The 15,281-nt window shown below is 42.5% G+C and overlaps 1 protein-coding gene across 1 annotated transcript in view; it reads right to left on the bottom strand.

Moving 5' to 3' along the window:
- Positions 1 to 15,281, bottom strand: part of Brca1 (BRCA1 DNA repair associated) — a 73,566-nt gene that overhangs the window by 56,375 nt on the left and 1,910 nt on the right. Inside the window, 2 exon segments of the mRNA XM_037201135.1 lie at positions 5,201 to 5,254; positions 14,640 to 14,738. Coding sequence (XP_037057030.1) covers positions 5,201 to 5,254; positions 14,640 to 14,719 — 134 coding nt within the window. The 5' untranslated portion in view covers positions 14,720 to 14,738.

The following is a 15,281-nucleotide window of genomic DNA, read 5'->3' as shown; positions in this document are numbered from 1 at the left end:
CTACCTTATTTTTTTGAGGCAGGGCCTCTTGCTGAACTGGGGCTGGTCGATTTGGCTATACTGGCTGTCCAGCAATCCCCAGGTTATCTTCCTGTCTCACCCACCCAGCACTGGGATTTCAGATGCAATACAGTCATGCTTAACTTTTGGATCCTTAGGATATAAAGACCTCAGTTTTACATGTTACGTTGCCAAATGAACCATTTCCCCAGTTTAAAAGGGACACTTTTTGGGCTGGAAAGATGGCTCAGAGGTTAAGAGCACTGGCTGCTCTTCCAAAGGTCCTGAGTTCAATGTGGTTCCCAGCAACCACATGGTGGCTTATAACCATCTGTAATGAGAGCTGGTATTCTCTTCTGGCCTGCAGGGCATGCAGGCAGAACACTCTATACATCATAAATAAATCTTTTTTTAAAAAAAAGTGACACTTTTTTACTTTTTCTTTTTTGGTTTTCCAAGACAGGGTTTCTCTGTTTAGTCCTTGCTGTCCTGGAACTCACTCTGTAGACCAGGCTGACCTTGAACTCAGATCCACCTGCCTCTGCCTCCCTGAGTGCTAGGATTAAAGGTGTGCGCCACCACCTCCTAGCAAAAATTTCTCACACATCACAGCAGAAATGAACCCAAATGGATCATGGACTAGCAGTAGAGATGCAGTGGTCATAATTAAAGGAAGTGACTCAAGCATACAACTAATAATCATTACACATCTGGTACAACTGACTCCAGATGTAAGAGATTCAGTGCAAAAGCAAAATAAAATCCTTGCTGTTTTAATGGACATAATATTATGAAGGGGAGTCGAATGGAAGTAAAAAGCAGATATTGATATTAAAAAGAATCAACAAAGATTAAAGGAGATGAGAAGTCATTGGTAATAGTGAGCCAGAAGACAAATGTAGCACATGGCCAAGGCTTTTTTTTTTTAAATTTATTATTATGTATACAGTATTCTGTCTGCATGTATATATGCAGGCCAGAAGAGGGCGCCAGATCTCATGACAGATGGTTGTGGTTGCTGGAATTGAACTAAGGACCTCTGGAAGAGCAGTCAGTGCTCTTAACCACTGAGCAACCTCTCCAGCCCGGCCAAGTCTTTTAACATAGATTTCCTTCATTTTAAATTATTTATTTTAAATGCTTTACTCAGTAGATTCAGGAGAGGGCTGAGACTAGCAAGCTTTTATAGGACGCTGTTGTTGCTAACCCATAAGCTTCACTTTGAGAATTAGGTTGTAAGAATTGTACTATCCAGTACAACAGCTACCAGCTGGAGTAGCCACTGAACACCTGCAATGTGGTCAGCCTAAACTAAACTTGGACCAACATGGCTTTTGGGGATTGTGTAAATCAGACCATTTGTCACTGTGACAAATACCTAAGAGAAACAACTCAAAAGGAGCAAATGGTTTGGCTCACAATTTCAGCTCCCGGCTGGCTCCAGTGTTTTGAGCCAGAAGCAAGGCGGCAATATCAAGGCAACAGGAATGTATGGAACAGCAGACAGACAATACAGGGAGAGGGAAAGGACCACGAACAAAAGATAATGGCTAAAGACATGCCCCAGTAGATAGACTACTTCTTCAGATTAGGTCTATCTGAGATTGTTCCCATCATGCCCAATAACACCAATAAGGGGGCTGGAAAGATTGCTCAGTATAAGAGCTTGTACTGCTCTTAAGGAGGATCTGAGTTCAGTTCCCAGCACTCACATCTGCCTGGAACTTATTTTTTGTTTTTCTGTTTTTCCGAGACAGGGTTTCTCTGTGTAGTTTTGGTGCCTATCCTGGATCTCCCTCTGTAGACCAGGCTGGCCTCGAAATCACAGAGATCCGCCTGGCTCTGCCTCCCAGGTGCTGGGACTAAAGGTGTGCGCCACCGCCCACGGGCCTGCCTGGAACTTCTATTCCAGGGGATTCAACACCCTTTTCTGGCCTCCACGGGCATCTGCACTCATGTACACATACTCCATATGATAGAGTGTACACATAATCAAAAAAAAATATTTTTAAATAAAGAAAGGAACAGCTGGGTGGTGGCCTATGCCTTTAGTCCCAGCATTCGGAGAAGGATCTCTGAAGCCAGGCTGGTATACAAAGTGGTTCCAGGACAGCCAGGCCTACATAGTGAAACCCTGTCTCAAAAAACAAAACAAAAAACCCAAGAGAAAAGAAATAAAACAAAACAAACAAACCTTACACAACATATACTCTAAGAAGCACAGATATAGAAGCCAACAACAATGAATTCTTATTTCCATTATTACTTTCTTTTTTCCCCACAAAGGCAAGGTTTCTGTGTAGACCAGGCTGGCTACCAGGATCCACAAGGATCCACCTGTCTGAGTGCTGAGTCCATTATTTTCTTTAAATGTACACTTCTTGAAGCAGAATCATATAGCCATTCTGCCTTGGACCATGGCCAGGGCGAAGTGGCTGAAGAACCATGGGGACACTTTTGGGGAAGTTCGTAAACCAGTGAGGTGACATGAAGAGTAAAAGACAGCGGAAATAAACCTACGGATGCTGCTGGGGAGAGAAGGATGGGAAGATAAGAGTTCGAAGGGGCTCAGAAGTTCAGAGCACTGGAAGCTCTTCCAGGATCTGGGTTCAAGTCTCAGGACCCACATGGCAGCTCACAACCAGCTCTAATTCCAGTTCCAGGGATCCAACACCTTCTTCAGGCCTTCATGGGTACCAGGCACACACATGGTTTGTGTCACACAGGCAGGCAAAACACTCACACAAATAAAATAAATTCTTTCTCTTTCCCTTCCTCCTCCTCTGTCTTTCCTTTCTGAGACAGGGTCTTACTCTCTAGTCCAGGCTGGCCTGGAACTCACTATGTAGCCCAGGTGTGAATATGGCTATTCTTGGTTATCAACTTCACTACATCTGGAATTAACTAAAACCCAAATAGGCACACATATGAGGGATTTTTTTTCTCAATTAAATCATTTGAAGCGGGAAGATCCACCTTTAATCTGGGCACACCTCCTGCTGGCAGCCTATATAAAGGACAGAGAAGGAAGCTTGCTTCTCTTTTTGCTCTTGATAAAGTCTACTACTTCACTGACACTAGAGCCTATTTCTTCAGGATTCTGGTGTATACTGAAGACCAGCTCAGACATTCAGCCTTGTGGACTGGAAAACTACTGGATTCTTGGACCTTCCATTGGTAAACAACCATTGTTGGACTAGTTGGACCATAGCCTGTAAGCCATTCTAATAAATCCCTTTAACACACACACACGCACACGCACACGCACACAGACAGACAGACAGACACACACACACACACACACACACACACACACACACACACACACACACACACACGGCGGGGGTGGGTGGGGTGGGGTGGGGTGGGGTGGGTGGGGTGGGGCGGGACATCCCCCATCATCCCAATGCACTCTTTCTGCTTCTTGTTCTTGTGTCAGGACGTGAGCTCTCAGCTGCTGTCCCAGCACCACGCCTTCCCACGGACTGCCACGCTCCTTGCCATGACCAAGTGGCGGACTCCTATCCCTCTGGAACTGTGAGCTCCAGGTAAATGCTTCCTTCTATAATTTGCCTTGGTTACAGTGTTTCCTCACAGCAACAGTAACTAAGGCAAGGTGTAAGCCATCATGTTTGGCTTTTCAAAGGCAACATACAGCTAGATGTGTTGACCCACATCTGTACTCTCAGTATCTAGGAGGCAGAAGCAGGAGGACCACAGTAAGTTCAAAGCCAGTCTGGTCTACATAGTGAGTTCATGGTGACAGGGATACATAGTCAAGAGTCTCAAAAAACAAGAGAAAATAAAACAACAACAAAAGGAAACAGAAAACAAAACACTCCTAGGGAAGACAGCCTCCTTTAGGAAGAGACCCTGACACAAAGACAAAGGATCAGAAGGCACGGAACAACACAAAGAAACAGCACAGAGCCTCCCCCAGGAACGTGGACTGTTCTGGCAACCGCTCAGATGGAAGCAACTCTGCCAACAGCTGCAATTCAGCCCCTTAATTCTCATTTGGAATTTCTGACTGGTAAAACTGTAACACCACCGGGAACTGTTCAAACAAACAAATAACAAAAAGGACAAAATTCTTAATAGTCATCCCTCAGAATGGGTCCCAGGGATACCAAACTCTTGGAACATTCAATCCCCTTACATAAAAAGATAGAGTTTACTTAAAATACCTAATACAACAATATATAAATGATAGGGCCACAAAGATAGTCCAGTGGTTCAGAGCACTTGCTGTTCTTCCAGAGGACCTGAGTCTGGTTCTCAGCACACTTATGTGGCAGCTCACAACTGTCTGTAACTCCAGCTCTAGGAGATGCAACACCCTCTCCTGGCCCCCATGGGTACACGCATGCATGCACGCACGCACGCACTCACGTAAACAGACACACACACACACACTAATTATTTTTAACTATATGATACATGTTTATGACTTTATATTGTTTAGAGAAGAATGAAAAGTTCTGCATATATTCAATGTAAACACAATTTGTTCCTGAATATTTTCAACCTATGGTTGGTTGACTCAGCCAACACATAACCTCTAGATATGGAGGGCCACATGTAACTTGAATCATTGATAGGAATGAGCCTAAACAGACAGTGTTCAGATCCCCATCTTCACCAGCATCATGAAGTAGGCAAACACTGCACCTTCTTAGTGGGAACAGCAGGACATATAGGAATGAACAGAAATGCAAATGCTGAACGTAATTTATTTCACAATGCTTTCAGTCTACATTCACCCTTGTACACCAAAAGCAAACTAAACAGTTGACTTCACGTGATTCTTTATACACAGATAAGCAATGTCAAAATTTTACCAATTAGGGGCTGAAGAGATGGCTCTGCAGTTAAGAGCATTGGCTACTCTTCCAGAGGACCCGGGTTCAATTCCCAGCACCCACATGGCAGCTCACAACTGTCTGTAACTCCAGATCCAGGGGATCTGACACCTTCACACCAATGTACATAAAATAAATTTAAATAAATTATAAAAAAAAAATGTTACCAATTACTATGGCTAAGGCCAATACATATGATGATTTCATGAGTACCCCTCAAGGAAGAATAACAAGTTTGTTTTTTGTCATTTAACTGAAGAAACAAACACCTCTAGAAAGCTGTGTAATGAAGAACACAAACAAAAGCTAATAATGGATCTACAAAGTTGTTCACTTACTTGCAAAATATGTGATCGCACTTTGTGGAAATGGGTTCTTTGATCAGTTCCAAACTAGACAAGTACAGGAACAAAAAAGAAAAGAAGAGAGAAAATACATGAGGCTAATCAAGTTGTTTATAAGCAATTGGGTTTTTTTAAGTAGAGATTCAGCTTTAAGTTGCTATACCTGAGACCGAGTATAGATTTAGAAGAATGGCCCTCCACCTGGGGGCAAGTGACCCTTTCACAGGGGTCAACAAAGACCATGGGAAAACACAGATACTTACATTATGATTCATAACAGTAGCAAAATTACAGTTATTGAGTAGCAATGAAATAATTTTATGGTTGAGGGTCACCCAAGCATGAGGAGCTGTATTAAAGGGTCGCAGCATTAGGAAGGTTGAGAACCACTGATTCAGGACAATTTTTTTTAAATAAAGATTTATTTATTTATTTATTATGTATATAGTGTTCTGCCTACATATATGCTTGCAGGTCAGAAGAGGGCACCAGATTTCATTACAGATGATTGTGAGCCACCATTCAGTTGCTGGGAATTGAACTCAGGACCTCTGGAAGAGCAGCCAGTGCTCTTAACTGCTGAGCCATTTTTCCAGCCCCGATTCAGGACAATTTAATGTTAGAGGTCTGCCATACTAGGAGCAAGGAACACAGGAGAAAGTATGATCTTGCTGGGTGTGGTGGAGCCTCCAGCCCTGTAGAGGCAAAGGCAGGCAGATCTATCCTGAGAGTTCCAGATCAGTAGATCTCCGCATTGAGACCCTGTCTCAAACATAACAAACAAGCAAACAAACGATCCTTTCACTGAACATTCTGAAACCATACCAGAAATACCGATCTCTTCAATGCTATATATTACTATTAGCATTTAAAAGATTAGCTAGGTTGGGAACGTAGCTCAAAAGTAGAGCATTTCCCTAGCATGTTCAAGACCTTGGGTTTGACAACCTCTTCGACCCCGCACACACAAGCTTTCATATTGGTTATTCTCACTCTGTCAGCCAGCATTTTAGTGCATATCCTGAATCTTAACTAAGCTCTATAAACAACTAAATTTGTGCATAGTGTGGTAATGCATCCCCACAGCTCTAGAACTTGAGAAATACAAGCTAGAGAATGAAGAGTTCAAGGCCATCCTCAGCTACAAAGCAAGTTCAAAGCCAGCCTTGGCCACATGAAATCCTGTCTCAAAACAAACAAACAAACAAACAAACAAACAAACAAACCAGGGGCTGGAAAAATGGCTCAGCACTTAATAGCACTTGCTACTCTTCCAGAAGATCTGACCAGTTTCTAGAACCCACTTCACGCGGCTCATAACTGTCAACAACTACAGCTCTAAAGGACCTGATACATTTTCCTGTCCTGTCCAGGAACCCGAACACATGTAACATACCTTGACATGGGACACACACACATATACACACACACACACACACACACACACACACACAAAAAAAAAAAAAAAACCTTAAAAAAAAAAAAAAAAGAGCCAGGTGGTGGTGGCACACACCTTTAATCCCAGCACTCGGAAGGCAGAGCCAGGCGAATCTTTGCGAGTTTGAGTCCAGCCTGGTCTACAGAGTGAGTTCCAGGACAGCCAGGGCTACACAGAGAAACCCTGTCTTGAAAAACAAACTAAAATGTATTTATTTATTTACTGTGTGTGTATTGGGTAATGTGAGAGTGTGCACTTGCCGTGGTTCACACATGTGGAGGTCAGGGAATAATGTGTGAGAGAGAGTGTGTACTTGCTGTGATATACACACACACACGTGGAGGTCAGAGAACCATGTGTGGGTCCTGAGGCTCAGACATGGTGGGCATGGCAGTAAGAGCTTTTCCCTGCTGAGCCATCTCACGGGCTCACCTCACAGCTCGTGTTTTGGCATGGGATTGTCTTTGTTGTTGTTGTTTTTTGAGACAGGCTTTCTCTGTGTAATAGCTCTGGCTGTCCTGGAACTCACTTTGTAGACCAGGCTAGCCTCGAACTCACAGAAATCTGCCTGCGTCTGCTTCCTGAATGTTGGCATTAAAGACATGGCTTGGAATTGCCTTTTTAACTGAATATGAGAAAGTTCAAGCATTTGCACAAATAAAATAGGAAAATGAACTGCATGTACTATCATCCAGAAGGAGAAATGTGTTAAAGGAAAAAAAACAAGCAGGACAAAAGGAACAGAGTGAGATGCACGTTGGTGGGTAAATATAGAGTGGCAATAAAATGCATGAATGAGGAAGGGACACTGGAGGACAGCTGAGTCATGTAAGGAAACAAGCTATGCAGTAACTGGAGGGAGCAGGAAGCTGAGCTGAGCAGGACCGCGCCTGGTGTGTGTGCAAGGCCACTGGCTGAGACAGAATGATGGAGCCTACAGCAGAGGGGAGAGGTAGCTGGGAGACCAGATGGGCAGGAAACTTGTCTATTTTGTCCTTAGCTTTATTCTGCTTGAGCTATACACACTGAGTTCTAGTGGTAAAGCCAATGTAAGACATTAAAGAAGAGGTAACTTGCTGTTGTGAAATGCAATCCTTGAGTTAAATGTAGAAAACGATCACAGGAAAGGCTGGGATGGAAGAGCCTGCTGTAAAGGGCTTAATATGAAATTCTTGTGGTCATGGAGATCCTGAGATGCAGAGAGCAATAAACATACCTGACTAAGTCTGAAGGCTGGCTTATACTACCAGCTCTGTCTGTATGGGCAGAACAACCTCAGGCCAAGCTTTCTACCTGAACCTCAGTTTTCACCTTGGCAGTCATCTGGGGCTACTGCGAGAAGACAATCCCAACAAAAGAGACTGATTTGTTACTAGATCATATTTCTGAGACAAGCTAGACACCAAAGAAAGTTCTTAGTAAAAGAGAAATTGGATTGAGTCATGATACCAGATGGCTTTCATTCTCACCACTGACTCAATTCTGAAATAATTATATTTCAGTATGGTAATTACGATCCAAGCTATATAAACACACTGTAAACACCAACTCTGAACAGATGAAAACTCCCATATGTAAAAAGGTAGTGACTACTGGAGAGCTTGAAGATGAATAGGAATGAAAATGAAAAAAAACTTAAAATGTTTCGCTTCTAGCTTCTGATAAGAGTAAATGTTTACTATAAAATTCAAATGTTTCAAACACTTTGCATGCCATGCAGTATTTTCAGCCTACTGAGTAGTTGTAGTTTGAGCTTTAGCAGGATGAATCACTGGGGAAAGAAGTTAGGTTTAGGTTTGAAAAAAAAAACACAAACTGCCAGGTACAAAACATTTAAAAAAGTAAAAAGAGTCGGCAGTGGTGGCGCACACCTTTAATCCCAGCACTCAGGAAGCAGAGGCAGGCGGATCTCTGAGTTTAAGGCCAGCCTGGTCTACAGAGCGAGTTCCAGGACAGCCAGGGCTGTTACAGAGAAACCCTGTCTTGAAAACAACCACAACAAAAGGTAAAAAGAGCTACAATTACCACAAGGAACTGCCAACCTACTTAGATATAGCAGTGCATGTTAGTGGTTCCAGAAACACGGGGAGGCTGAGGTGGGAAGACCATATGAGCACAGAATTTGGAGACATCCTAAGACCCCACCTTCAAACTCCCACCCTGAAAATAAAAATAAAGCTGCTACTCTCAAATAATTTAGGGACAGAAGGAATACCAGTGCAGGAGACCTAAGACTACAGCTACCCCAAGGAACAACTTACTTTGTTTTCTTTTTTCTTAAGATTTATTTATTTACTATGTATACAGTATTCTGCCTGCATGTATGTCTGCACACCAGAAGAGGACACCAGATCTCATTACAGATGGTTGTGAGCTACCATGTGGTTGCTGGGAATTGAACTCAGGGCCTCTGGAAGAGCAGTCAGTGCTCTTAACTGCTGAATTATCTCTCCAAGTCCATTTTACTTTTTCTAGGTGTTGTTTTGGGTGTTTTTTTTTATTGTTGTGTTTCTTTTTTTTTTTTCTTTTTTTTTTTTTTTTGAGACACAGTTTTTATGTAGCCCTGGTGGTCTAGGAATTTGCTATGTAGACCAGACTGGCCTCAAATTCAGAGATCCCCCTGCCTCTGCCTCCCAATAGCTGGGATTAAAATTAAGGGCTCCAAGTAACATTTTTTAGTCATAACCAGTTATCATTAAGAACTAACTGCATGGGCTGCGGGCATAACTCAGCAACAGAGTATATATCAGGTATTGGATTCAATTCCTGTGAACACACAGGGGAGGAGGGTTTGCATAACAAAATCCTCCAGGTTGGACTGTAGGTATAATGCAGCACACCACAGAAAGGCCCTCAGCTCAGTCCTAAGAACAGCAGGAAAAGTAACAAAGCAGTAGGTTTAGTCCCACTCTAGAACATTCCATATAAATGACCTTAAGCTTTAAAAATGACCGTAGTGGCCAGACAGTGGTGGCGCATGCCTTTAATCCCAGCACTCCAGAAGCAGAGGCAGGCAGATCTCTATGAGTTCCAGGCCAGCCTGGGCTACAGAGTGAGTTCCAGGAAAGGCGCAAAGCTACACAGAGAGAGAAAAATCCTGTCTCGAAACTCCCCCTTAAAAAAAAAAAAAAATTAAAAAAAAAAAAAAATGACTGTAGTGAACAGTCTAGTTCAAAAATTATTAAAATCGCCACATGGTGGTGGTGGTCTTTAATCCAAGCACTCAGGAGGCAGAGGCAGGAGGATCTCTGAGTTGAGGCCAGCCTGGTCTACAGAGTGAGTTCCAGGACAGCCAGAGCTACATAGTGAGACTCAGGAAAAAGTAAAAAGATTTAAAAAGGTAGCTTAAGCTACAGGTGTGACCCTCTAAGTCCAGCATTTGGAAGCTGAGGTAGGAGGACCAAGACCTTTGAGGTCCATCAAGGAAAAGGAGAAGAAAGTTCAGCAGGAAGCTGAGACACCGAGTAACAGAGAGGAAAATGGAGCACTCGCTTGCTTTCTTCAGCTTTAGTTTTTATGTATCTGAATTTTTAACTGATGGTTTAATTTGCCAGAATGAGAAAGAACATTGCATTTTTATGACTGAGTCCCGTGGGAATATAAAATAAATGGACCCAAATGCCACATTATTGAAGACTTTTTGATCACTGTTTGTAATTATCCGCAGTAAGTTTAGGCTTTTCGAAACCAATCTTTCTCTTGCAATGTTATTCCTGCCTCTGTGGCTCGGATATTTCATAGATTTGGCTGTAAATCTCACTAGGTCTTGGTTTTGTTTAGCTGCAATGTTGAGAGTAGAGAGGCCAGCACTTTTCCAATCCTGTCTCTGAAAACTCATCTTCCTTAATCTTATTAACTTGACTCCAAACATAAATAACAACCCCATGATGCATGGAAGCAAATTGACTTGAATTCACCCATCAAAGGTAAATGGAAAAAAAAAAAAAAAAAAAAGGTACAACTGGGAACTGGAGAGATGGCTCAGCAGTTAAGAGCACTGGCTGCTCTTCCAGAGGTTCGGAGTTCAACTCCCAGCACCCACATGGCAGCTCACAATCTGATGCCCTCCTCTGGTCTGTAGGCACACATGCAGATGAAGCTCCTGCATATATTAAAAACAAACAAACAAAAACAAAAAATAAAAAAAAACTTCAAAATAAACACAACTGGTCAATTATTGATTTTTTAATGTGTGGATATGTATGCATGCATGTGTAGCAATGTCTTTCACTTGAACCTAGAGTTCACTAATGTGGCCAGTCTAGCTAGCTAGCTTGCTCGGAGCATCCTGCTCCTGTGGACCAAGCAATAGGATTCTAGGTAGGCTGCTACACCCACTGGCACTTAGGTGGGTGCTGGGGACCCAAATTCCAGCCTTTGTGCTTTCACTACAAAAGCTTTATCCACTGGGACATCTCTCCAGCCCTCTGTTTCTGAATGCTGTGCCCTGATAACGATGTTTGGTTTTTTTTGTTTGTTTGTTTGTTTTAAAAAAAGATCTGAAAGCTGAGCATAGTGGCACATGCCTTTAAACCCAGTAGAGGTAGACAGAACTGTATGAGTTCAAGGTCAGTCTGGTCTACATAGTGAGACCCTGTCCAGAAAAGGAAGGAAGGAAGGAAGGAAGGAAGGAAGGAAGAAGGAAAAGAAAAAAAAAAAAAAAAAAAAAAAAAAAAAAAAAAAAGAAAGAGAGGAAGGAAGGAAGGAAGGAAGAAGAAGGGCTGGGTATAGTTCAAGGTAGAACATATACATAGTACACAAGAGTTCCCAAATCAACCCTCAGCACCAAAATAAATATATAAACTATTAAGAACTAATTTAAGCAGGGTGTGGAGGTGCATGCTTTTAATTCCAGCACTTAAGAGGCAGAGGTAAGACGATATCTGTGACTTCAAAGCCCGCTTGGTCTACATAGTGAATTCCAGGATAGCCAGAGCTACACAGGAAGACCCTGTACCAAAAAAGCCAAAAAACAAACAAACAAAAATTTTTAAAGGCAAAAACCAACTTAATTTACTGAGTGCCTACTATATCCTAAATACTACTAAAGATAACATAAACTGCTGGGCAGTGGTGGCACACGTCTTTGATCTCAGCACTTAGGAGGAAGAGGCAGGTGGATCTCTGTGAGTTCGAGGCCAGCCTGGTCTACAGAGTGAGATCCAGGACAGGCTCCAAAGCTACACAGAGAAACCCTGTCTTGAAAAAACAAAACAAGCCTCAAGAATCAAGATTTTCAGCTGGGCAGCAGTAGTGCTTGTCTTTAATTCCAGCACTCTGAAGGCAGAGGCAGGAAGATCTCTGAGTTCAAGGCCAGCTTAGTCTACAAAGTGAGTTCTAGGACAGCCAGAGCTGTTACACAGAGAAATCCTATCTCAATATGAAAAAGAAAATAAACAAAAAATAAAGAATCAAGATTTTCAAGCCAGGTAATTATATGAATCAAAAGACTATAGACAGAGAGAACATGAAGTCTATTGGCTCAAAGGCAGAAGTGGAAGATTTTGTTGCATATTTTAAGAACAGTTAAAAAGCTGGGCTATAGATCTAAATAACGACTGCACAGAATGAGAAGGGGAGAAGGGAAACAATTCTAATTTTCCTTTCTAGCCATTCATTAAAAGATTCTCGGGGCAGGAGAGACGGCCCAGTGGTTAAGAGCGCTGGCTGCTCCTCCAGAGGACCCGAGTTCAATTCCCAGCACCAAATGATAGCTCACAACCATCTATAGTGGGATCTGATGCCCTCTTCTGTCATGCAGGCATACATGTAAATAGAGCACTCATAAAATACATAAATACATAAATAAATAAACCTTTTTTGTTGTTTTGGTTTTTTGTTTTTTGAGACAGGATTTCTTTGTAGCTTTGTAGCCTCTCCTGGAACTAACTCTGTAGATCAGGCTGGCCTTGAATTCAGAGATTCACCTGCCTCTGCCTCCTGGAGTGCTGGGATTACAGGAGTGCGCCACCACCGCTAAATAAATCTTTAAGAGATTTTGATATGGATTTTTATTTCACTTTTTTATATCCAAGAAACTATGAAAGAGCATTTAATGAGTGCTTGGGCTTCCTTTTAAAAAAAACAGATCTACTTTATTTTAGTTTTTTGAGACAGGGTGGCCTTGATTAGCCTGGACACTTGCTTTGTAGGCCAAAATGGCCCTGGACCCAGTGATCAACCCACCTCTACCACCGAGTGCTGGGACTAAAGGCATGTGCCACCACACCCAGCCCAAGACTTAACTTGAATTGTGCGTATCTGTGTATTTCTGTGTGGAGGTTTGTACTGGTGAGTGAAGCTATCCAGGGGAAGTGCCGAGAAAGTGTCGGCGTCCCTGGAATTAGTTACAGGTGGTCATCAGCCACCTGACCCGGGACTAGACACTGAGCTTGACGCTTTTAAGAGCAGCGTGCACTCTTAACCACGAGCCATCCCTCCAGCCCCAGCTTAGGCTTTTTAACACTGGTTATGCCAGGAACCCCTCTCTCCGTATCATTGACTCGTGGTGCTGGAAACTGAAGGTGGGGCCTAAAGCACTCTGGTTAGGTTGCTCACTTCCAAGGGAGACCCCCAGCCCTCAGTAATGTTAAGTGAAGAAGAAGAAGAAGAAGAAGAAGAAGAAGAAGAAGAAGAAGAAGAAGAAGAAGAAGAAGAAGAAGAAGAAGAAGAAGAAAAAAATGGAAACAGGGTCGTATGTATCCCAGGCGGGCCTCAGTCAAACCTTGAACTCCTTGCTGTGGAACAATCCTTTTGTACACTGTGAATGTGTTGCTCTCATCGGTTTAATGAAAGGCTAAATTGCCAATAGCTAGTCAGGAAGAAGTTAGGCGGGAGAGCCAGACTCAGAGGATGCTGGGAAGAAGGGCAGAGTCACCAGGGTACAGGGAGATGTGAAACGAATTGGACACACAAAATGGGATAGAGGTAAGAAAGCCACAAGGCAGAAAGCAAATTAATAGAAATGGGTTAATTTAAGTTGTAAGGACTCATTAGCAATTAGCCTAAGCTACTGGCCAAGCATTTATGATTAATTAGTCTCTGTATGATTACTTGGGAGGTAGCCTGCTGGCGAGACAGAGATGACTGGCAGGACAGAAAATTCTCCCTACAATTCCTAATCCTCCTGACTTTACCTTCTGCTGGGATTACAGATATCAGTGAACAGGCCCAATTTACGGAAGTGATAGGAACTGAACCCAGGGCTTCTGGTGTGCTAGGTAAGCCACTCTCCACATGTGTCATATCCTAACTGGGGACAGACTTAACACAGATAAACACTGGCCAAAACTCACTCTTTTAGCCAGGTGTGGTAGTGTATGTCTATGATCCTAGCACTCAAGAGACAGAGGCATGAGGATTTGAGTTCAAGGCCAGCCTAGGCTAGATAGTGAGTCTGAGGCGGATTTGGAATGCTATAATGTAGCCTGTCTTTAAAAAAAAAAAAAAAAAAAAAAAAAAAAAAAAAAAAAAAAAAAAGGTGGGAATGTGGAGATAGCTGATTAGAACAATAGACCAATCCTCTCTTCATTACATAAAAAAAAAAGAAAAGCTCATTCTGCATTAGACTTACTAAAAGCTTTGAGGACTGGTAACATTCTCACTTTAATTTACAGGGCCAGTTTGAGGCAGAGACAGATGCTCTCCCAGATACCAAACACTTCACGTTATTTTAACATTCTTTACTAAGGCTGTTCCAAGACATCAGGGGGTCCTACAGCTGGAGGAAAGGCCCAGGTGCCACCTACTCCAAGCAGGCTCCCGCACCAAGGAAGAGCAAACCAAGACAAGCCTTTGGCTGGGAAAGGGTGGGGCGGGGGACAGGACGAAGAGTACTTTTCTAAATTTTTGAAACTCTTCAGTTATGAAAAAACAAAATCATTTTGATATTAACAGATTGTTTTTCCCTCTACTATGTAAAGCCACTTCTACTCATTTGCATGAAAGATAATCATACAAAGAATCTCAAATTAATAAACTCTTCCATTGGCTTACCAGATTGGACATTCTAGGATTTTCTGCATAGCATGAAGGACATTTTGTACTTCTTCAATTTGAACAGCAGATAAGTCCATTTCTTCCGGGTCCAGTGAACTTTATAATGAAAATTTAAAAACACATATAATTAAACAACTTTACAAGGTTTTTAAATACAGTAGCTTACCTGTCAATTTTCTTTTCTTTTTTGAGATCTCCTATAACCCACAGCAGCTTTGTACTTGTGTGTACTCAAGGCTATTCTTGAACCCCTGGTCCTCCCACCTCCACCCCCTTTACTGCTAGAATTAGTGGGCATAAGTCATCCCCATCTACCCTTTTGGGGGAAGTTTTCACTCTGTAGCCCACACAAGCCTGGAAATCATTATGCAGCTCAGATTAGTCTCCAATTTGTAGCAATCCTCCTGCCTCAGAGTGCTGGGGTTACAGGTGTAAGCTACCACACCTGGTTTGTCATTCTAAGTAAGAGAAATTTAATTTTGCTTTAGAATTGTACCAACCATACAGCTGATGAAAACCATCTTCATTTAAAAAAGGAGGAAGAGTGGGGCTGGAGAGATGGCTCAGCGGTTAAGAGCACTGGCTGCTCTTCCAGAGGACCCGAGTTCAATTCCCAGCAACCACATGGTGGCTCACAAC

Source organism: Peromyscus leucopus, chromosome 8b (genome assembly GCF_004664715.2).
Source record: "Peromyscus leucopus breed LL Stock chromosome 8b, UCI_PerLeu_2.1, whole genome shotgun sequence".
NCBI classification, from domain to species: domain Eukaryota; kingdom Metazoa; phylum Chordata; class Mammalia; order Rodentia; family Cricetidae; genus Peromyscus; species Peromyscus leucopus.
This window is presented reverse-complemented; position numbering and strand designations above follow the sequence as displayed.